Raw genomic sequence first — 23,761 nt, 5'->3', positions numbered from 1 at the left:
CAGTTGATACTTGATTTGAAATCATAAAAGCTAAACCTTTTCTGTTGAACCTTGCATGCATTTTGTTCGCATAGACTCCCTCCCCCAAGTTTCAGGATGGAATGCAAGCATAATCTAGTCAAGCTCTACCACCCTGGAATATGTGTATATTAATCTGCAAAACTTCAGATAGCTAGAACCAGAGTGGAGTGTGATGACATATGCCTGAGTTGCCGGATTCCCAGGACTCAGGCAGAAGCAGGAGTATTGGCACAACTTTTTTTTTTTTTTTTTTTTTTTTTTTTTTTTTTTAAATATTTATTTATTATGTATACAATATTCTGTCTGCGTGTATTCCTACAGGCCAGAAGAGGGCACCAGACCTCATTACAGATGGTTGTGAGCCACCATGTGGTTGCTGGGAATTGAACTCAGGACCTTTGGAAGAGCAGGCAATGTTCTTAACCGCTGAGCCATCTCTCCAGCCCCCTTGGCACAACTTTTGAGGCCAGTCTGGTTTGCATAGTTTCATGCTAACTAGGACTATAGAGCAAAAGACTCTCCATCACAAAAGAAAAACCCAAACTTTGGACATAGAATTGGGAGGTGGCAATCTGTCAAAAAAAAAAAAAAATCTTAAATGCCTCTTGACTATGGCTGACTGATTCAGAAGGCTCAGGTCTTTTAAGAAAAGACTTGGCAGCTGGCAGCCAGCAGCGGTGGCACATGCCTTTAATCCCAGCACTCAGGAGGCAGAAGCAGGAGGATCTCTGTGAGTTCAAGGCCAGCCTGGTCTGCAGAGCAAGTTCCAGCACAGCCAGGGCTATGCAGAGAAACCCTGTCCCGAAAGAAGAAAAAAAGAAAAAAAACTTGACTGGTTGTGATGACACCAGCCATTAATTCCATCACTCCTGGGAGCCAGAGGTAGGCTAATCTCTAAATTCCAGACTATCCTATTCTACAGAGTGAGTTGCAGGACAGCCAGGGCTACATAGTAAGACCCTGTCTTGGGAAAAAAAAAAGACAGATTTTTTTTTTTAATAATTTTGGGCAAAATATTGGTGCCAAGGAATATGGTGAAATTTGCTTTTATGGTACTGAAAGTAAAAGTTCATTAGAAGAAAATTTTAATTTCACCTCCTCATTTTCTAAATTATGCAATTGAGGTTTGAGAGTTTTACTAGAGACAGGGGTGATTGAATGCTATTAAAAAGGATCTTAGTAAACTTATGGCTCATTCCTGGCAATATATTGGCTATTAGGTGACAGGATTGGTAGATGAAACTAAAACAAATGTTTTCTGCATTTCTTTGGTGGATCTGTGGTAGTGGAGCTTGCCAGGGCATGCATGCATATTCAGAAAATGGCTGTGGGCTACAGAGGAGTTGATCCTCTCCTTCTACCGTGGGAATTCTGTGGATTGAATTTAGGTCATTGGGCTTGATGGTAAGTGCCTTTACTTGATGCACCATTTTGCTGTCTCAGTTCAAAGTTGTTGTGTGTGTGTGTGTTTCGAGACAGGGTTTCTTTGTGTAACAGTTCTAGATGTCTGGGAACTTGATTTGTAGACCAGGCTGGCCTCTAACTCACAGAGATCTGACTTCCTCTGCATCTTGAGTGGTGGGATTAAAGGTGTGTGCCACTACTACCTGGTTCAAACTACTTTTGAGCTTTTATTTTTAGGTCCTTCCTTGACTTTTCTGACTTTTTCTGTTCTGTGAAAGGAAAATTGATACTTGCTGGGAAACAAAAATTGAGCTTTTCTTTGCCATGTGGCTTGGTTTTAATTGCTTTGATTCAGTTACGGTTGTGGAGGTAGTTTTGGTCCAGTCCCTGTTCCCTCCACTTTTGAGACAGAGTCTAAACTGGCCTCAAATTCACTTTGTACTAAGGCAGATCTTGAACTCCTGGTCTCCTGGGTGCAAGAATTAAAAGTGCACTGTCCAGGTGTTTTTGTTTGTTTTGTTTCAGGGGGTGGAGGGTGGTGGGTAGTGGTGTTTCAAGACAAAGTTTCTCTGTGGACTCTGGCTGGTCTGGAACTCACTCTGTAGAACAGGCTGGCCTCCATTACAGAGATCCTCTGCCTCTCAAGGGCTGGGACTAAAGGTATGCAGCACCATCCCTGCCAGTTCTAAGTTTAAATTATTGTTTAACCTCTTGAAGCACAATCTTCCTATTTAGCCTCTGTTGGCCTTGGGCTTGAGATCCCCTTGTCTTAGATTTCTGAGGCCTTGGCATTATCATTGTCTTTCTTCTTTTAACATTCATTGTCACTTAGAGCTGACTGTGATCTCCAGCTCTTCATGAAGCATGCTGATATTTCTGAGTGTTGTTTTTTGGGGAACATACTGTGCCTCCTGCCTGAAGGGTATAGTTAGAATGATTTTCAGTATTCCAGATTAGGGGAGCAAAGAGGTGTTCTGGATATTTCAACAAACTAGCTTTTTTTTTTTCATTGTTTTATTGTTGGAGAGAGATTTTTAGTTTTTGAATTTGTTGGTTTTTTTGTTTTTTTTCTGAAACTAGCTTCTAAGAGTTAGTATTTTACTTTGTGAAACATTTAAGTTGTGTTATTGGTAAGTATTGAATTGAGTCTCTGAAATACCTTATCTATGACCTGTTCAGGCAAAACTAGTTGTCTGAAGAATGCACGTCCGGCTAGCCTCAAGCATCCACAAATTATATGTGTACTTCAAACACTGAAGTCAGTCCCACAGTGTCTTTTAGATTCTCGACTAGTGGATGATGTCATCTCATCTCCAAAGGAAATGCTTCTCCTCTGAAAGTGCTGGGAGAGGCTTTGCTATTGAGGCCAGCCCTGTTTTGTTCCACATACTAGAGAGAGCCCAGCTCACTTCAGAACTACATACTATATGAAGATGTCTTTGTTTAAATTATAACCACTTTATTTTTAGAGATTCACTTTTATTAAATTTATGTGTATCTGTGTGTGTATGTATGAGTGAATGCCATGTCCAAGGAGGCCAGAAATGGGCATTTGAATCTCTTGGAGCTAGAGTTGCAGGCTGCCCCCTGTTGTAGATTCTAGGAATAGAACTCAGGTCCTGGAAGTATAGCGAGTGCTCTTAACCCTTGAGCCATCCCTCCAGACCCAGTTATCACCCTCTGAAATATATTGTTTTCACACTTCTCAGAATCATGTTGATAATTTTTTTCTTCTGTTTCCTTTTTGTGGTTGTTTTGTTGTTTCAAGACAGGATTTCTCTGTGTAATAGTCCTGGTTGTCCTGGAACTTGCTGTGTAGACCAGGTTGGCCTCGAACTCACCAAGAGCTACTTACCTGCCTCTCCCTCCCGAGTGATGGGATTAAAGGTGTGCGTCACCACTACCTGGTTCTCTTCTTTCTTTTCTGACATTTTTTCTTTTATAAATTTAATATTATTTTTAGTATTATAGGTGTTTTGCCTTCATGTACCTGTATGAAAGTGACCACAGAGGCCAGAGAGGGTATTGGATTCCCTGGAAATGGAGTTACAGACAATTGTGATCTACCATATAGGTGGCTGGCTCCCCTGGAACAGCAGCCAGTTCCCTTTAACTGCTGAGCCATCCATTGTCGGCCCCTCCATTTTATTGTTAGTATTATTTTAAAGATTTATTTATTCATTATATATACAGTGTTCGGCAGGCCAGAAGAGGGCACCAGATCTTACCACAGATGGTTGTGAGCCACCACGTGGTTGCTGGGAATTGACTCAGGATCTCTGGAACAGCAGGCACTCCTTTTAACTGCTGAGCTATCTCTCCAGTCCCTATTATTATTTTTTAAGTCTTCTAATTCTTCTTAATCTGATAAAGTTTCAGATTGCCTGGTATTACCAAGCAAGTTTGTAGAGATTAAGAATGGTGATTGGCAGCCGGGCGGTGGTGGCGCACGCCTTTAATCCCAGCACTTGGGAGGGAGAGGCAGGCGGATCTCTGTGAGTTCGAGGCCAGCCTGGTCTACAAGAGCTAGTTCCAGGACAGGAACCAAAAGCTACGGAGAAACCCTGTCTCAAAAAATCCAAAAAAAAAAAAAAAAAAAAAAGAATGGTGATTGGCAAAGTGGCTGGAAGCAGTCCTTCAAGTATCTTTTCCTCCACAAACACAAGACAGGGTGCTACGAAGGACTAAACTGGTAGAGAGTTACACAGAAGTTTTAAACAGCTAGGTGCTGTGGTGCATACCTGCAATTTTAGCAACTTGAGAGACTGAGGTAGGAGGACCACTGTGAGTTCAAAACTAGATTGGGCTACTTAGTGAGTTCCAGGCCACCTAGGTAATAAGACCCTGTTTGTTTGTTTGTTTTAAAGGTCGGCAGGAGAGGTAACTCAGCAGTTAACACTACTGGCTGCTCTTCCAGAGAACCTAGGTTCAGCCCCAGCACCCATAATGGCGGATCATAACTTCTACTTAATGTGTTGGGATTATTAGATTGTGACACCACAGTCTGCCAGAGCCTATTTTGTTTGGTTTTTAAAAATATTTTTCAAGTTGTAACATGCCTGAGATATGCAAATATGGAGATATGGAGTATCAACATTATAAGAGAGACCATTAATAATTTGGAAGATAGGGTTGTCTTTTTTTATTTAAAGATTTATTTTTTATTTATTATGTATACAGTACTCTGTCTGCATGCCAGAAGAGGGCACCAGATCTCATTGTAGATAGTTGTGAGCCAACCTGAGATTGTTGGGAATTGAACTCAGGACCTCTGGAAGAGTAGCCAGTATTCTTAACTGCTGAACCATCTGTCCAGCCTGTCTTTTTGTTTGCTTGTTTGTTTGTTTGTTTGTTTTGGTTTCTCTGTGTAGCTTTGGAGCCTGTCCTGGAGCTCTCTCTGCAGGCCAGACTGGCCTCAAACTCAAAGAGATCCACCTGCTTCTGTTGCCCAAGTGCTGGAATTAAAGGTGTGCGCCAATACTGCCCCTGTCTTTTTTTTTTTAAGTTTTTATTTATTTTGTGCATGCACCATACCATGCATATAGAGGTCAGAGAACAAATTTGGGAGTGGCTTCTAGCCTTCTTATCCACCGGACTTCTTAACGTGGATTCTAGGGGTTGAACTCAGGTTGTTAGACTTGTACAGCAAGATCTTTTTACCTGTGGAGTTACCTCCCAACCCCATGCTTCCCTCTTTCAGAGAAGAGTCTCATTCATATATATGTGTGTGTATGTATATATATATATATATATGTGTGTGTGTGTGTGTGTGTGTGTGTATATATATATTTGTTTAAGATTGTAGGTTATCCCAAAATAATGCTATTAGAAAAAATGATTTGATGTTATGTATACATGTCTGTATGTGGGCATGTTCATGTGAGTTTAGGTGCCCTTAGATGCCAGAGGCATCAGAACCCCTGAAACTGAATTGGCCGTCTGTCCAGCCTCCTGTTTATTATTAATTTTTTATACTTTTCTCCATGTGTATATGTGTATGTTTATGCATACATTTGTGTGGGGAGATTCAAAGAATGAGGTGTAGGAATCAGTTCTCTTCCTCCCATGTGGGTCCCAGGGATTGAACTCAGGTTGTCAGGTACCATGGCAGGCACCTTTATTAAATGGTCCTTTAGGCATTTTTTTCCTTTCTAACTTATTTTTGTAATATGGGACAGTGATTTTGTTAAGAACCATAGTTGAGGTATGTTTGGGTGGTGGTGGTAGTGGTTTGTTTGTTGGGTAGCTGCTGAATACTGGAATGTTGGAACTAAAGGTTTTTTTGTTTTGTTTTGTTTTGTTTTTTATTTTTCGAGACAGGGTTTCTCCGTAGCTTTTTGGTTCCTGTCCTGGAACTAGCTCTTGTAGACCAGGAGAACTAAAGGTTTTTAAACAAAGAGAATGACACTAAAACTTAATCTGTGTGTCTCTTTAGTTTGCAGTATACAGATTAACATACTTCCTGGGCTGGAGAGATGGCTCAGTGGTTAAGGACACTGACTGCTTTTCCAGAGGACCCATGTTCAATTCCCAGCACCCACATGTCAGTTTACAGCTGTAAACTGAGAGGCAGGCAGATCTCTGATTTTGAGGCCAACTTGGTCTACAGAGCGAGTTCGAGGACAGTCTCCAAAGCGACAGAGTAACACCCTGTCTTGAAAAAACAAAACAAAAAACAACCCTCCCCCCCCAAAAAAAAGAGTCAACATGCTGTTTATAAAAGGTTAATCTATGGTTCATGAAAAATAGAAACTAATCAAATTAAGCTGATATCAGCATGTATTCACTGTCATTTGAGAGTCTTTACATATGAATAAGTATATGTCTAGTTGTTTTCAAGTTTGTCATACTCTTTTTCCCATTTTGTTCTTATGTATATGGGTGTTTTGCCTACATGTATGTCTGTGTACCACATGTGCACAATGCCTCCAGAGTCCAAACGAGGCCGTCCATCCCCTGGACTGGAGTTGCAAACAGCTGTGAGCTGTGGGTGCTGGGTAGAGGCAGTCACCATCAGCTCTTACCGTTCTTTCTTTTACAGCAACTTTTTTTGGGTATAGTGGTTCACACCTATAATTCCAGATTTTGGAAAGCTGAGGCAGAAGGTTCTGAGTTCAAGGCTAGACTGGACTTATAAGACCCTGACTAAAGTTTTTTTATTTTTATTATGACATGCTAAGTTATCAATAAACATACATTAAAAAATAATGGTTGTTTGATATAAAGTAATGGTTATATAGTCTTCTATTTTAAACCGCCCTGTGATTTATTCTTTACGTATGTTCTTTCCTATACAGTACCTGTACATTTGTACTTCTTATATACACTTATGTACAGTAACTATCTTTGTATATGCACTCTATATAGAATAGCTTTAGATCTGAAAAGTTCATCCAGTTGGAATTTACTGGAGAGTTAAAATGATTTGGAGTAAAAGTTTTGTGGTTACTGGAATTTAAAAATTTTATTTTATTTTTTTTTAACTTTTTTTTATATTTTATTTTTTTTTTATTGAGAAAAGGAAAAGTTTCCCCCTCCTCCCAGCCTCGCATTTCCCTCCCCCTCCTCTCACCCTAAAAATTTTATTTATCTATTTATTTTACTTTTTTCAAAACTGGTTTTTTCTGTATAATAGCCCTGGCACTAGCTCTGTAGACCAGGCTGGCTTTGAACACACAGAGATCTGCCTGCCTCTTCCTCCTGAGTTCTGGGATTAAAGGTGTGCGCCATTACCACCTGGCAGCTACTGGAATTTTTGTGCCAGGACTATGTCTCTTGGATAGTTTATAGGAGCAATTTAACTTAGAATGACAAAAGCAGTCAGTTCACAGTGTGGTGCTGGAAACTGAGTGCCATTATGTACGTGTGGGTTTTTATTAACTAATGTGAATATATTTAGTCTACTGTAAGCAAATGGTATTCCAGAATAAGTGATTACTTTTTTTCCCTTATCAGGTTTCAACTTTCTGTGCTGTGGGGTCCACCGTAAGAGAGGTAGATCCAATGTGTGTCTGTGCTGAAGAAGCATGAGCTCCTTGTAGTAACTGGCAGCCAGCTCTTCCCCTAACAGTGATAGTGTGTGGTGTCCTCTGCCAGGACGATGCTGTCTTAACATGGATACATACCCTTCTCAGTTTTGTTTCAGTGCATTAGTCCCAGCTTTTTCCTTGTAATTTTTTTTTATTAGTTCAGTTCTTTTTTTCTTTTCTATTTATGTTATACTTATTCCTCTTGAGTTTTCCAATCCTGTAGATGGGGTTCAAAATGTTTGCTTACACCTGAGCATGGAGTCTCATGGCTTTAATCCCAGTCAGTGCTCAAGAAGGAGAACTGCCAACTAGTGAGTTGTAAATGGAGATGGGCTACACAGTGATACCTTATCTTGGGAAGAAAAAGACCAAACAAGTAGTTACAGTCATTCACAATGATAATTGATAGTGTTTCTTGACAATTACTCTAAGTCTATGGGGTTTGATTCTTACAGCAGCTCTGTGGAGGTACTTGATGCTATTCCTGTGGTTTCTTTTTCTTTTTTTCCCCCCCTGTTCTTGTTTTTTGGTAGTGGATGGGGTGGACTTGCAGGAGATTGACCCTATAGATTTGAATATACTCTAGCAAAAATAGTTTGTATTGTCAGGCTGTGGTGGTGCATGCCTTAATCCCAACACTTGGAAGGCAGAGACAGGTAAATCTTGTGAGTTTGAGGCCAGCCTGGTCTACAAAGCAGGACAGTAATATAGAGAAACTCTATCTCAAAAAACAGACAGCAAAAGAAAAGTTTGTATTCTCTCCAGGCCTTATTTTTACATTTTATGAAGGAAGTAACCAGGGCCTAGAGAGCTTTAACCAAACTGCCCAATTTACCTATTTAGTAAATGTTGAACCCTGTGTTAAGACCTAGCAAATCTAAATGCCTTAATTGTAAAACTCTTATTCTTTTTTCTCTTGCGTGCTCTTTTTTTTTTTTTTCTGGAGCCCATATTCTTACCCACTATGTTGTTATTGCTCCTGCTAGTCTTATTTTTTTGGTCCTGGGGATCAAACCCAGTGCCTTGATCATGGGAGAGGAGCAACACTCTGCTGGATTGCCTGCTTTCCCCTTGCTAATTTGTGTTAACTAACTTGGCTGTAAAATAGATGTTTCTTGCTGAATGTATTCTCTCTGAGCCAGAAGTCCTTCAAGGAGAGACTAGCACAGAAAAGAACTTTAATCTTTCTGATCTCTTTTAGAAGCATCAAAATTCTGAACTCTCACAAGCATACTTAGTATGTGAATTATTAGTCACTCCTTCAGAAACAATTTTGAAAGTTAACATGCAGCTTTAAAAAATGATTTATTTTATTTTATTATTTTGTGTGTATGGGTGTTGGTTTCTTGCATGTATTTCTGTGTGCCTGCTCTGTGCCTAATGCCTGTAGAGGCCAGAAGTATGGAATCCTTGAAGCTGCCATGTGAGTGCTGGGAATTGAACCAGGTCCTCTGGAAAAGCAGTCAGTGATTAATTGATAACCCATTTCTCTAGCCCTGTTAACATATGGTTTTGCCAAGAATTAATAACTGATCTTGTAGATAAGTACAAGATATCTAAAAGAAACTCTTGTGTTTATCTATTGGAAGTCTTCTTTTGATCTAATATAGCATAGCAGTGAAAAGTCATGCTGTTTTGTTTTAAATTTTTTATTATTGTTTTAGTATAAAATTTATTGTGTACATGTGTGAGAGGGAGAGATTTGTGTGGGGCATGCATATGTGGAGGGTAGAGGACAACTGTAGACTCAGTTCTCTCTCCTGTGCCTGTGTCCAGAAGATGAACTGAGATAGGCAGACCTGCATAACAAGTACCCACTGAGCCATCTTGCCAGCCATGCGTTTGTTCTTTTGAGACAAGGTCTCTCATAACTCAGGCTGACCTTGTGGTCGGAGATCTGACTACTTCTGCCTTCTGAGTGCTGGCATATTTAATGCTGGCTGACTTACTTTTTGTTTTTTCTTTTTGAGAGAAGAGTCTCTTTATGTGGTCCTGGCTGTCATGTAACTCTGTTTAGACCAGGCTGGCCTCAAACTTGGAGTCAGACATCTGCCTGTCTCTGCCTTCCAAGTGCTACCATGCCTGGTCCCACTAATATCTTAAGCAAAAACAAAAAAGTTCCTTCTAAAATGTGTTTGGTAGTCTGTTCCTGTAATCCTAGCACTTGAAGGACTAGTGCTGGAGAGTTGGTTTCCATTAGTGAGGGCAGCCTGGGTAGAGAACACCAAAACCATAAAGAATACCTGTACTCTCTGAGCCAGGTGTGTGTATGCTGGAAGCTTCTTAGAAGGCTAAGGTGAGAGGATCATTTGAGCAACATAGCAAGACTCCATCGCAAAATAAAGTGCTATTTTTTTTTTTTTTATTTTTCGAGACAGGGTTTCTCCGTAGCTTTTGGTTCCTGTCCTGGAACTAGCTCTTGTAGACCAGGCTGGCCTCGAACTCACAGAGATCCGCCTGCCTCTGCCTCCCGAGTGCTGGGATTAAAGGCGTGCGCCACCACCGCCCGGCATAAAGTGCTATTTTTTTGTTTTGTTTTTGAGACAGGGTTTCTCTCCATAGTGCTGGCTGTTATGGAACTCAATTTGTAGACCAGGCTGGCCTTGAACTCACAGAGATCCATATGCCTCTGTCCCCCCAAGTGCTGTGGGGAAAGGCATGTACCACCACGCACTCGGGTTTCTTTTTCTTTTGTAAAAAGGGCTGGGTGATGGTGGTGCACACCTTTAATCCCAATACTTGGGAGGTAGAGGCAGGCAGGTGGATCTCTGTAAGTTTGAGGCCAGCCTGATCTACAACATTCCAGGGCAGCCAGGGCCACATAGACCCTTTCAAAGTCATATCTGGCTGGGCAGTGGCAGCACATGCCTTTAGTCCCGGCACTGGGGTGCCAAAAGTAGGCAGATCTCTGAGTTCAGGGCCAGCCTGGTCTACAGATTGAGTTCTGGGACAGCTGGAGCGTTCAGGGCTACATGGAGAAACTCTGTCTTTAATATTTCTTATGTATTGGCTTGAATATGGACAGATAGCTTTCTTTTGTGACAAGAAGTGAGCTAAGTTCTCAAATTCTACTTAATTCCTTTTTATTTTATTTCATATATTATTTTTTTAAAGATGGAATCTCTATTTGGCCCTGTTTGTCCTGGGTCTTTCTGTGCATACCAGGCTGACTTTGAACTCAAACCCACCTGTCCCTCTGCCTGCGGAGTGCTGAGATCAAAGATACACACCACCACGCTGGACTCTTGTTTATTTTTGTGTAAAAGTCTTGCTATTTAGTCCTTTGCTGGCCTAGAACCATGTATCCCAAGCTGGCCAGGAACTCACTGTAATCTTGCTTTAGCCTTCCAAGTGCTGGGATTGCTAGTACATACACAACAGCAGGCTCAACTTTTTTCTTGTTATTCTTGTCTTTTTTTTTTTTAAAGATCTATTTGTTTATTATATGTTCAGTGCTCTGCCTGCATGTGTGCCTGCACATCTGAAGAGGGCACCAGATCTCACTACAGATGGTTGTCAGCCACCTGTGGGTGCTGAGAATTGAACTCAGGACCTCTGGAAGAGCAGCCAGTGCTCTTAACCTCTGAGCCATCTCTCCAGCCTTTTCTTGTTATTCTTTTTTTTTTTTTTTTTTGGTTTTTCTAGACAGGGTTTCTCTGTGTTTTTTCTTGTTATTTATTCTTTTAGTTTTAAGACAAGGTCTCTCTATTTAGTCCTGACTGTCCTGGAACTTGGTGTGTGCTGTAAGGAGAAGGCCCCTTGTTTGTCCCGGCCGCCCAGCTGGCTTACATCTGAAATAACCACACAGAAACTGTATTAATTAAAACACTGCTTGGCCATTAGCTTTAACTTCTTATTGGCTAACTCTTACATATTAGTTTAACCCATCTCCATTAATCTGTGTATTGCCACATGGCAGTGGCTTACTGGAGATTCTAACTGGCATTCATCTTAGGTGGAGGATCCTTGGCTTCTGTGACTCTGCCCTTCTTCCTCCCAGCATTCAGTTCTGTTTTCTTCGCCTACCTAAGTTCCACCCTATCAACTAGGCCAAGGCAGTTTCTTTATTCATTAACCAATGAAAGCAACACACAAACAGAAGGAACTCCTGCACCAGGTATGTAGACCAGGCTGGCATTGAAAGCAGAGATCCTCCTGCATCTGTCTCCCCAGTGTTGAAAGACATGTGCCTTCCTAAGTGCCCCCCCCCTTTTTTCTTTTAGACAGGTCTTACTATGTAGCCCAGGCTGTCCTGTAACTTGCTATGTATACCAGGCTGCCCTTGAATTCATGGAGATCCACCTGCCTCTCCCTCGCACCTCCCCAAGCTGGGATAAAGGCAGGGACTACTAAGCCTGGCTAGGCTCAGCTGTGTTGTTTGTGAAGCAAAGGTTTTGGTGTTCTTTTGATGTGCTCTTGCCCTCTTCCATTTCCCTCTCCCCAAACCTCCCTGTTCCCTATCTTGGAATGTCTTAAATAAGTTCAGTTCTTTTACAATTTCACCAACAAACACTTCAGATCATATTTCTGCAGACCTGGGCATGGTGGTGCAAGGCTGCAGTTCCATTATGTGGGAGGTGGATACAGGAGGATCCCGCTCAAGGTCATCATTACCTACGTATCAAATTGGAGACCAGTCTAGCTGCAGAAGACACTGCCTCTAAAACCAAAATCGGGGAGAAAGTATTTCTATAGATAAACAGTCTTCTTTCTTGGGAGTAGAATGTTGTAACAATCACAGTATTGTTGTATCTACAAACTTAAAAATAGTTGCGGCTAGACATGCGATTCAGTGGTAAAACATTTGTTTATTGTGACTGCATGTGTGTTAGGGCGTGTGTGCCACAGTGTATGTATGGGCGATCAAAGGACAACTTGTGAAAGGTGATTTCTTTTTTGCCATTATGGGGCTTTCAGATGTGGAATTCAGGTTGTTAGGTGCCCTTCCCTCTAAGTGACCTTCCTAGCCTTGAAGCCTTCCTAGCCTTATTCCCTGGTGCTGCAAAAGAACAAACAAGTTAATACACACTCAATAATAAGAATTATTATTTAAATTTTCTCTTAAGGCTTCTATCTACATTTTAAAGTTATTATTACATTTATTTTTGTGTGGGGGGTTGTGGTGTGCTATGACATGCTTATGGAAATCAGAGAAAACGTTGCAGGTGACTGTTCTCTCCTTCCACCATGTGCCCTGCGATCAGACTTAGGTGGCAGGCACCTTCACTCACTGACCCATCTTGATGGTTCAGCATCTAAACAAGTTTAGGTAAATATATCTCTAAAATCCTAATTTCAATAGCCTCCACTCCTTGTAGTAAGAGCCAGATGAGATATATTTGTAAGCTTTAAAAGTTGTATATTAGGGGGCTGGAGAAATGGCTTAGTGGTTAAGAGCAGTGTCTGCTCTTCCAGAGGTCCTGAGTTCAATTCCCAGCAACCACATGGTGGCTCCAAACCATCTGTAATAAGATCTGGCGCCCTCCTCTGGCGTATGGGTATTAATGGAAGCAGAAAGTTGTATACATAACAAATAAATCTTAAAAAAAAAAAAAGTTGTATATTAGCCGGGCAGTGGTGGCACACGCCTTTAATCCCAGCACTCGGTAGGCAGAGGCAGGCGGATCTCTGTGAGTTCGAGGCCAGCTTGGTCTACAAGAGCTAGTTCCAGGACAGGAACCAAAAGCTACGGAGAAACCCTGTCTCGAAAAATCAAAAAAAAAAAAAAAAGTTGTATGTTAATAGGTAGGTGTGATGGTATATGTACTTGTAGTCTCAGTCTGTACTCAGGAAGTGGAGGCAGGATGGTCAGGTGTTTATGACTAGTCTTGCTATATGTTTGATCAGGAGTTAGAGGCTAGCTTTGGCTATGTGAGACCCTGTCTTTTTTGTTTGTTTTTCCAAGTCCTGGCTGTTCTAGAACTCACTTTATAAATCAGGTTGACCTCGAACTGAGATCCCCCTGCCTCTGCTTCCCAAAAGCTGGGATTAAAGGCATGCGCCACCACTCCTCGGTTTCCTGAAGGTATTTTGAACAAATACTAGGAAAAATTTACGATGGACAGTAGTCTGCTCTGCTATTTGTATGAGACAGTCCCATGGTTCAGGTTCCCCTTGAATTCACTGTATAACCTACTATGACCTTGCCTCCATTTTCCAAGTGCTGGAATTACAGGCTAGTCCTGTTAGGTCTCCCAGGCAGGCCCCACACTCACCCCCTAGTACTGGGAAATAGATTCAGATCTTCCTCGTTCTAGGCAAGTATTCTTTCCTAGCCGGATGTTCTGGTCTTATCTATGGAGGTAAATCTTTTTATTGTTTTGTTTGGCCTTGGAGTTTACTGTGTGGCATACTCTGGCCTTGAGCTAGCAAGCTTTCTACTTTGATAATCCTGCTTCAGCCTCTTGACCGAGCTCCTTGGGTATCTGTCTCTTGGACCCTCTCTCTTTCTGCCATGTATCACTGACATTTTCTCTGATGATTAAATGTATTAAGAACAGTTGCTTGTTGTAGTGGCACATGCCTTTAATTTCAGCACTTGAGAGGCAGAAGCTGGTGGATATCTGAGTTGGAGGCCACCCTGGTCTAGAGTAAGTTCCAGGACAGCCAGAATTACACAGAGAAACCCTGTCTCTAACTCCTTACCCCACCCCACCCCCAGAAAAGAAAAAAAGAACAGATATGTTTCCAATTGAAAATAGTAACGGTGGGCTGGTGAGATGGTTCAGTGGGTAAAGCTTTTGATAACCTGAGCTTGATCCATAGCATCCACATAAAGGTGAAAGAGAACTCACTCCACCACATGTATATCATGGCTCGCATGACACACATACCAAACACATAATGATAAATTATGAAAAGAGAATATTGTTAAGTCTGGAGTGTAGCCCCAGCCAGTTGCATTAGTCTGGACTCCAAATCCCAGCATGTCTGGTCCTGACCCCTCCCTGGAGTCAGGACCACTCCCACAGGGTATTTTAAGTGGAGAAATGCGTGGTTCTGGGTTTGCATGTGCTCCCCACTGTCCTGTCTCTCCGCCATGCGCTTGGCCACCCGAGACGCTGTATTTAATAAAACGATGGGCATTTTAAAATGGTTTGATCTGACCTAATTGGATTTCTTTGCATTGATGGAGATGCCCCTTTTATTTTTTCTTAAAGACCATGTGAGTTAGAAAGGGGAGATACAATAAGAATGGAACATGCAGTATGCGACCTTTAACCTCAACAGGCGGAGGTAGGCAGATCTCTGAGCTTGAGACCAATATGGTCTATAAAGTGAGTTTTAGGACAGCCAAAGCTTCACAGAGAAACTTTGTCTTGAACAGAAAAGAATGGAATATGTATAAGGCCCTTGCTTAAAAATGCTTCTGACTCAGCTGGTAAAATAGCCATGCAAACCTAAGCACTCATTTAACCCTGGAAGCTGGTGCCTCACTTTTGTAATTATAGCAGGAAGGCTCAGGAACCAGGAAGTAAACATCATAGAGGCAGAAAGGAGACTGCCTCCAAAACAAACAAATAAAAGATGGAAGGCAATAAATAACTAGTTTTTCAGAGTTGTCTTTGCTATCTACACGAATGATCAAGGCTTATACACACAATAAATAATTCAGTAGATTTGATTTTAAATGAGGTGTTTTTTTTTTTTAAAGCTATTCAGCCAGGCAGTGGGGATGCATGCACACTTTTAATATGCGACCTTTAACCTCAACAGGCAGAGGCAGGCGGATCTCTGAGTTCAAGGCCAGCCTGGTCTACAGAGCGAGTTTCAGGACAGGCTCCAAAGCTACACAGAGAAACCCTGACTCACCCCCCACCCCCCAAAACAAACAAAGTGCTATCTAAAAGGATTTGTTATTAGTGCAAGAGGCAGTGAATAGTTCATGACCATGTTTAGTTTGGTTTGACTTAAACCGTGGTCTCCAAAGTGAGTTTGGTAGAGGTTTTGTGACTATGTTTATATGTGCTTAACATTTTTCTTTTCTTTTTTTCTGTTTTTTGAAGCAGCAGCATCTGGAATCAAGAGAGCCACAGGTTCCGAGGTAAGTTTTTTTTTTTTTTTTTTTTTTATTGATTCTTGGTTTACTAAAAGCATAATTCTGGCATAGAAGGATAGCTGTCTAGGTATGCCCAAACTCCTGACCCCACAACACACTGCTGTCACCTGCAGAGTTCATACTTGAGAACCATGTAGTTGAGTTACAAAAAATGAAAAAGAAGGCCTGGAGAGATGGCTCAGTGGTTACAAGCACTGGCTGTTCCTTTAGAGGCCCTGAATTTAATTCCCAGCAACCATATGGTGGCTCACAACCATCTATGGAGGAGTCTGATGTCCTCTTCTGGCATAAAGGCATGCATACAGGTAGAACCCCCACACAAAGAAAACAAACAAATAAATAAATCTTTTAAAAAAGAAAATGATAAAATATCTTAAGTAACTTTATGGTTTTGTGTTGGGTTATATTTGAAGTTGTCTTGAGCTGTATGTAGGCCATGGGTTAGACATGGCTATGATTTTCTCTTTGCTTATGTCTTGGAGAGTTAGATAGGATCCTCGTGTGTGTGAGTGAGTGAGAGAGAAAGAAAGGGAAAGAGAGAGAGAGACATTTATTTGACTTGTTAATTTATTCAAAGAAAAACATGCAGTTGCATAGAAAGAATCATAATCTCATTTCTAAACACAGCAGTTGTCAAAAATAATGGTTGGGTGGTGGTGGCGCATGGCTTTAATCCCAGCACTCGGAAGGCAGAGGCAGGCGGATCTCTGTGAGTTCGAGACCAGCCTGGTCTACAAGAGCTAGTTCCAGGACAGGCTTCAAAACCACAGAGAAACCCTGTCTCGAAAAACCAAACAAAGCAAGAGTACAAATAATTGTAGACTAGGGTACAGGGTTTAGTGCAAAAACCACACTGTACAGAAAAGTCTGAATCCTCCAGCTTCACTGACTCCGATACTGAGTGTGTTTTCTTTACATTCCTCAACTTCTCCTGAGTCTTTTTAGAAACTTTCTGGGTCTGTCAAAGATCAGTATGTGTGGTCTCTACTGGTAGTCTGGGATCATCGTCCAGGTCTTTTGCAGGATCCCTCCCCTCCTGTTTTTTTTTTTTCTTTTTGTTTTGTTTTGTTTTTGTTTTGTTTTGTTTTTTGAGACAGGGTTTCTCTGTAGCTTTGGAGCCTGTCCTGGAACTAGCTCTTGTAGACCAGGCTGGCCTCAAGCTCCCAGAGATCCGCCTGCCTCTGCCTCCCGAGTGCTGGGATTAAAGATGTGTGCCACCACCTCCAGGCTTTGTTTTGTTTTTTGAGACAAAGTTTCTCTGTATCTCTGGCTGTTTTGGAACTCACTATGTATGTAGACCGGTCTGGCCTCAAACTCAGAGATCTGCCTAATTCTGCCTTCAGAGTGTTGGGATTAAAAATGTGTACCACCACTCCCAGGCTTTTTTTTTTAAAATAGTGTATATGTATGCTTGGTGCACGTGCATATGTGGGAGCTCTATATTCGTGTATGTGTAGAGATGGGCGATTGTCAGGTGTCTCTGTATTCGTGTATGTGTAGAGATGGGTGATTGTCAGGTGTCTCTGTATACACGTATACGCAGTGTAGATGCTCCTCCACCGCATGTATTCAGACAGAGTCTGTTGCTAAACTTGGAACTCGGCAACTGGGCTAGTCAAGCTTGCCAGCCTGATCTGGCAGTTCTTTCTCTGCCTCTCAAGTGACAGGATTACAGTGGACTGCCACAATTATCTAGCTTTTTACAAGGGGATCTAAATACTGGTCTTCATGCTTAAGCTGCAGGCTCTTTACTTGCTGAGCCAACTCTGATACATTATCATATACATTGATTTTTGTTTTTTTTGTTTTTTTTGAGACAGGGTTTCTCTGTGTAACAGCCCTGGCTCTCCTAAAACTCACTCTATAGACTAGGCTAATCTCAAACTCACAGATATTCACCTGCCTCTGCCTCCAGAGTTCTGGGATTAAAGGTGCGTGCCACCACCCCCAGTTATAATATCTTATATTGATCGAGTATATCTTTTGTTTGTTTTTGAGTTTTACTGGAATATTTATTTACTTAATTTTGAGGCAGGGTCTCAGTTAACCAAGTCTAGCCTTCCACTGTTCTTTGTTTAAGGCCTCTGAGTGAGGCTGGCTTTAAACTCCAGAGCCTCTGCCTCCCCCCACCTGAGTGTTGGTATTACAGGCATGTGCCATCACGCTGGGCTACTCACCGACTGAGCAGGCACTCTCGCAGAGGAGCTGTATGCCTGATCTTTGTTTCTTTTCTGGAGACAGTTTCACTCTGTACTCAGGCTAGTCTGGTATTGACTGTATAGCATGAGCTAACTCATAACATTGGGTAGTACCCTGCCTCAGCCTCCCATATATTGGGATTGTGGCTATATATATACCTGTCTTTCCTATGCAGAGTATTTTCAATTTGCCATCCTTCCCCCACATGGAGATTTCCTAGCCCCTCCCACCCTAGTTTTGTTTTACTCCTGTACTTGTGTCAGGGTTCAGAATCTTGGAACTGGCACTTTTTCCCTTAGATTTGGGGTTTTCTTTTTTTTTAGACTATCTTTCAAGTCTGAAAGATATACTATATATACTTCTTATTGTTTTAGATATTATTTTAGACCTCATATAGCTTCAGACTCGCTATGTGACCAAGATTGGACTTGAACTTCTGGTCATCCCACCTCTATCCTCCCAAGTACTGACTGGGTTTTTCACTACCATGATCACTTACCCTGCTCTTATATTAAGGGCCTTGATTATCAGGTTCTGAGGTTGTGGCATACTGTTTTCACTAGTCTTGTCCTCTGGTTTCCTAACTTGGTGGATATTAATGACATGAAACGTAACTTGGTGATTGTTGTACCAGCATGTAGACCCCTGGGAGTAGTTAGTTAGAGTCTGCTCTGGTGGCTTTGTTCCTTTTCTGGTTCTGGAGCTGTCATACAGAGTCTCATATATACCACAGTCTCTTCAAGGCTGATTAGACGGCCTCCTGTAAAACTTTTGTTTCCTTGTTTGTGTTGTGTTTGAGGCAGGGTTTCTCTGTGTAGCGCTGGCTATCCTGAAACTTACTCTGTAGACTAGGTTGACCTCGAATTCAGAGATCTGCTTGCATCTGCCTCTCAAGTGCTGGTGTTAGTCTTGTGCCTACTTGTTTTTATTACTCTTAAGTTTTTTTAGATTTATGGATTTTACTTTGATTTGTATGAATGTTTTCCCACTTATGTGTACCACATGTGTGCCTGGTACCCATGGAGGACCAAAGAAAGTGTTGGGTTCCTCTGGACTGGAGTTACAAGTGGTTTTGAGTGGCCAGGTGGGTGCTGGGATTGAACCCAGTGTCCTCCCGAAGAGCAGCAGACATTCTTAACCTTGAACCATTTCCCAACCTCCTGGTTTGTTTGGGGGACAGAGAGTGGGATGGTTGTTTATTTTACTTGTATAAATGTTTTCCTAGCATTTATGTATATGCTCTTCTGCATGCCTGGTGCCCAAAGAGATCAGAAGAGGACTTCAGATCCCCTGGTGCAGGAGTTAAGGGGCTTGTAAGCCTGGGGCCTCTCTAAGAGCAACAAGTGTCCTTAACTACTGAGCTATGTTTCCAGACTCATTATTTTTATATACTATCACTTTAGCTGTTTATCATATTATGTGGGAATGAGAAACTATTGTCTTTTTGGGCTTTTGAGACCGCCACAACTATGTACCACAGGTTAACATTTAGCTCACTGTGTAGCCTAAGATAGCCTTGCACTAACAAGTTAACTCATCCACATCCTCCCAAATGCTGGGGTTATAAGTGTATACCACTACTTGGCCATATGGTCATTTTGATTCTTTCTGTTTAGGGACCTTATGCCTCTGTCATGCCTGTCAAGAAAATAGGCCACCGAGGTGTTGATTCTTCTGGAGAGACTACATATAAAAAGGTAAGTCTGGACAGACTAGATGGAATGCCTTACTTTGATAACACACCAGAGGCAGTACTGTTACCATGTTGGTTTTTGTTATAGTTTGCTCTTTTTGAGATGGTGTCTCATTCTAACACTGGGTGGCCTGGAACTCACTTTGTAGTTGAGGCTGACCTTGAACTCCTGGTAGTCTTCTTAGCCTCTCAAGTGCTTAGATTATAGGTGTGAGCCACCAGGTCTGGCCAGTATTGTTCTTTTTTGTTTGGTTGGTTTTGGTTTTTCAAGACAGGGTTTCTCTGTAGCTTTGGAGCCTGTCCTGGAACTCACAGAGCTCTGCCTGCCTCTGCCTCCCAAGTGCAGAGGTTTGCACTGCCTGGCGTGGCTAGTGCTGTTCTTGATACTGCTCTCTACAAACCACTCCATTTGGTTTTCATTGTTATTTATTTATTTGGTTTGTGGTTTGGTTTTGTTTTATTTGAGACAAGGTCTCTCTATTTAGCCTTGGCTGGCCTGGAATTCACTGTGTAGACCAGGCTGTCCTGGAATTTACTCTGTAAACCAGACTCACCTTCCTCTGCCTCCTGAATGCTGGGGCTTAAGGAATGTACCACCACTGCCTGGCTGAATTTATTATTATTTTTAGTATTATGCATGTTTTGTCTTCATGTATGTCTGTGTACCACCACATGCCTGGTGCCCAAAGAGGCCAGAGAGGGTGTTTGGGTCCCCTCAAACTGGAGTTACATAACAGTTACAATTGTGAGTCACTATGTGGTTGTTTGTGCCCTCTGGAAGAGCAGCCAGTGCTCTTAACTGCTGAGCTATTGCTTTTCTGATTCTTTTTTTTTTAATATTTATTTATTTATTTATTATGTATACAATATTCTTTCTGTGTGTATGCCTGAAGGCCAGAAGAGGGCACCAGACCTCATTACAGATGGTTGTGAGCCACCATGTGGTTGCTGGGAATTGAACTCAGGACCTTTGGAAGAGCAGGCAATGCTCTTAACCGCTGAGCCATCTCTCCAGCCCCCTTTTCTGATTCTTCTTAATTTGAAATTTTAGTCTCAAGTTGCCTGGTATTACCAAGCAAGTCTGTGCATTCTTTCTTTTAGGTTTTTCGAGACAGGGTTTCTCGGTAGCTTTGGAGCCTGTCCTGCAACTAGCTCTTGTAGACCAGGCTGGCCTCGAACTCTCAGGGATCCACCTATCTCTGCCTCCCGAGTGCTGGGATTAAAAGCATGCACCATGGGGCTGGAGAGATGGCTCAGTGGTTAAGAGCATTGCCTGCTCTTCCAAAGGTCCTGAGTTCAATTCCCAGCAACCACATGGTGGCTCACAACCATCTGTAATGAGATATGGCGCCCTCTTCTGGCACGCAGGTATACATGGAGGCAGAATGTTGTATACATAATAAATAAATCTTTAAAAAAAAAAAAAAGCATGCACCACCACTGCCCAGCTCCGCAAGTTTGTACATTCTAACAATGGTGATTTGCGAAGTGACTAGAAACCAGTCTCCGGTATCCTCAGTCCCACAGTATTAGATTCCTTCTGACCAGGGTACTGCTTGCATGTGGTGCATAGACATACATTCAGGCAAAACACCCATACACAAGTTAAATTTTTCATGTGTGATAGTTTTGTGTGTGTGTGTGTGTCTGTCTGTCTGTGTGTCTTTGTAGTCCTGGCTGACCCGAAACTCTTATGTAGACCACCCTGGCCTTCCAGTGCCCAGAGATCCATCTGCTTCTGCCTCTCAAGTGTTGGAATTAAAGATATACACCACTATTCCTGGCTGTATTTCTTTTTTAATAAGAGGGTTTTCATGGCTGCCTTTAATCCCAGCACTCAGGAGGCAGGCAGATTTCTGTGAGTTTGAGCCCAGCCTGGGCTATAGAGTGCGTTCTAGTAGTCAGGGCTACACAGAGAAACCCTGTTTCACAAAACAAAGCAAAAGTTTTTTTGTGTGTTTTCACTACTTTAGTGTTCTTGTCCTTTCAGAGGACCAAAGCTTTTCTAAGTATGCAGTCAAATCAGAATCTGTTAATTTTCATTACATTCTTTATCAGATGACTCAAACGTTTGGAGGGGCCCAATACAAAATAAAAAGGCAGATAGTAGTAATATGAAGCTTTTCCCTAACTGAGGCCGGCACAGGTGGTCCTCCCTGGGTACTCTGGATCTTTACTGTTCCTAATCATTTCTAGGTTTAACTGCCAAGTGGAGGGTTGGGATAGCCTAAATTCTATCTAAACTTTTGGAAGGGCCTTTGCTTTCAAGTGTTTTTTCTTACATTTCCATCACGAGTTTTGTGGGTTTGGTTGATTGGTTTAGTTTCTTAAGACCAGGTATAGCTCGAGCTGATCTAAATTTGTTTCTTGTCTTAACCACTTAAGTGGTAGAATTCCAGATATGTTCCTCCATGCCCAGATGTTTCCTTGGTCATTTTTGGTATGGTTAGGCTTTTGTTTGTTTGTTTTTCTTTTAGGGGATTCAGAGTTGAAATACAGGGTCTTTGGCCTTGAACTTCTCTGTTCTGGGATTATATATAGGCTTGTGCCACCATGCCCAGACTTTGGGTAGACTTGATATTACAACATTTTCTGTAATTTCTTTACTGTTTGTTAGACAACTTCATCAGCTTTGAAAGGTGCCATCCAATTAGGCATCACCCACACTGTGGGCAGCCTGAGTACCAAGCCAGAGCGAGATGTCCTCATGCAAGACTTCTACGTGGTGGAGAGTATCTTCTTTCCCAGGTACAGAGGTCAATACACAGTAGGACTTTCATCAAATCAACCTCGGTAATTTTAAGGGGTCTAGTCTAATGTGTTAGTCCTTAACCTTGTTATAAATAGGGTAAATGGGACCAGACAGTTTAGAGAGCAGACTTTGCTGTACCTCTGGTCAATGGAATGTCTTACATAAAAAAACCAAAGGGCTTGAGAGATTGCTCAGAGGTTAAAAGCACTGGCTGCTCTTCCAGTGGTCTTGAGTTCAATTTCCCAACACCCACATGGTGGCTCACAACCATCTATAATGGGATTTGGTGCCCTCTTCTTGTGTTTAGGCATATATGCCAGAATATTGTATACATAAATAAATAAATCTTTTTTTTTTAAAAAAAAAAAAAAACAAAAACCATAGTAAGGCTGGTGAGATGGCTCAGCAGGTGAAGGTAAAGCCTGACGACCTGAGTTTGCTTCCCAGGGCTCACATGATGGGGATAATTGCATCCTGTCGGTTTTACTCTGACTTAACACATGTACCGAGGCATGTATGCGTCGTGCGTGCGCACGCACACACTCTGAATAAATGTAATCTAATAAGTTTTCAGAGCTGGATAGATGACTCCGTGATTTAGAACACTTGCTGCTTTTTCAAAAGACCTAGGTTCATTTCCTGGCACCCACATTTTGGCTCACAAATCATTTGTAACTCCAGTTCCAAAGGATTTGACACTTCTGGCCTCCAAAACCACCAGGCAGGTTTATGGTGCACAAGCGTGCATGTAGGCAAAACATTCATACACACAGAATTAGTTGCGTTTGGTGGTCCCATTTGTGAGGCAGGAACCAAATTGATCTCTGTTAGTTTGAGGCCAGCCTAACTATGGATACATAATGAGACCCTGTCTCAACAACAAAACAAAACAAAAAAACCCAAATAATGTAAGTAGTCCTATGACTTACTCTCTTTTTTACCTTTGTCCCATAAATTAATTCATCTTCATCCCCCTTGTGTCTCTGAGATGTATTGTTAGGCATCCCTTTCAGCATCTGCCCAGGGTAAGTTCCATGGGTATTGGTGTCTGGCAAGTTAAGATTTCTTTATATTCAACCTCACAGTGAAGGGAGCAACTTGACACCGGCTCATCATTACAATGACTTTCGTTTCAAGACCTACGCACCTGTTGCCTTCCGTTACTTTAGAGAGCTGTTTGGCATCCGGCCTGATGATTACTTGGTAAGTTTCTAGTCACAGAACCTGTGATTCTAAGATCCAGGGAATATGGCAAGAGGAATTTCCCTCTTCCACCATCTTGCTTTAGTGTTCTTTTGAATGAATGTTTATCTGTACCTAAGTTCTGTGGTGGGCAGGCCCTGGCTTATCTGGCCCTTAATGTCTTCTTTTATTTTCAGTACTCCCTTTGCAGTGAGCCATTGATTGAACTCTCCAACTCTGGAGCTAGTGGTTCCCTCTTCTATGTGTCCAGTGATGATGAGTTCATCATTAAGACAGTCCAGCATAAAGAAGCAGAATTTCTGCAGAAGTTGCTTCCCGGATACTATATGGTGAGTGGGGAGCACTGGCGAGGCTGTCCTCAGCAGTACCACTGAGGGTCGTAAAGTTAGGGTCTGATCTTA

The 23,761-nt window shown here is 41.9% G+C and overlaps 1 protein-coding gene across 3 annotated transcripts in view; it reads left to right on the top strand.

Moving 5' to 3' along the window:
- LOC121450461 (phosphatidylinositol 4-phosphate 5-kinase type-1 alpha) overlaps positions 1-23,761 on the top strand; it is a 42,267-nt gene that overhangs the window by 5,780 nt on the left and 12,726 nt on the right. For 2 of the 3 annotated variants that reach the window (XM_041655363.1, XM_041655361.1), the window contains exons 2-6: positions 15,461-15,498; positions 19,329-19,409; positions 22,023-22,153; positions 23,243-23,360; positions 23,537-23,689. In XM_041655363.1, coding sequence (XP_041511297.1) covers positions 15,461-15,498; positions 19,329-19,409; positions 22,023-22,153; positions 23,243-23,360; positions 23,537-23,689 — 521 coding nt within the window. The remainder of the gene's footprint in view (positions 1-15,460; positions 15,499-19,328; positions 19,410-22,022; positions 22,154-23,242; positions 23,361-23,536; positions 23,690-23,761) is intronic. The other variant, XM_041655362.1, reaches the window with a different exon arrangement.

Source organism: Microtus oregoni, unplaced genomic scaffold, assembly GCF_018167655.1.
Source record: "Microtus oregoni isolate MIOR12 unplaced genomic scaffold, Mior012 000007F_ref0000211, whole genome shotgun sequence".
Classification (NCBI taxonomy): Eukaryota; Metazoa; Chordata; class Mammalia; order Rodentia; family Cricetidae; genus Microtus; species Microtus oregoni.
The sequence above is the reverse complement of the archived record's forward strand: the minus strand, read 5'-3'. Positions and strand labels throughout refer to the sequence as shown.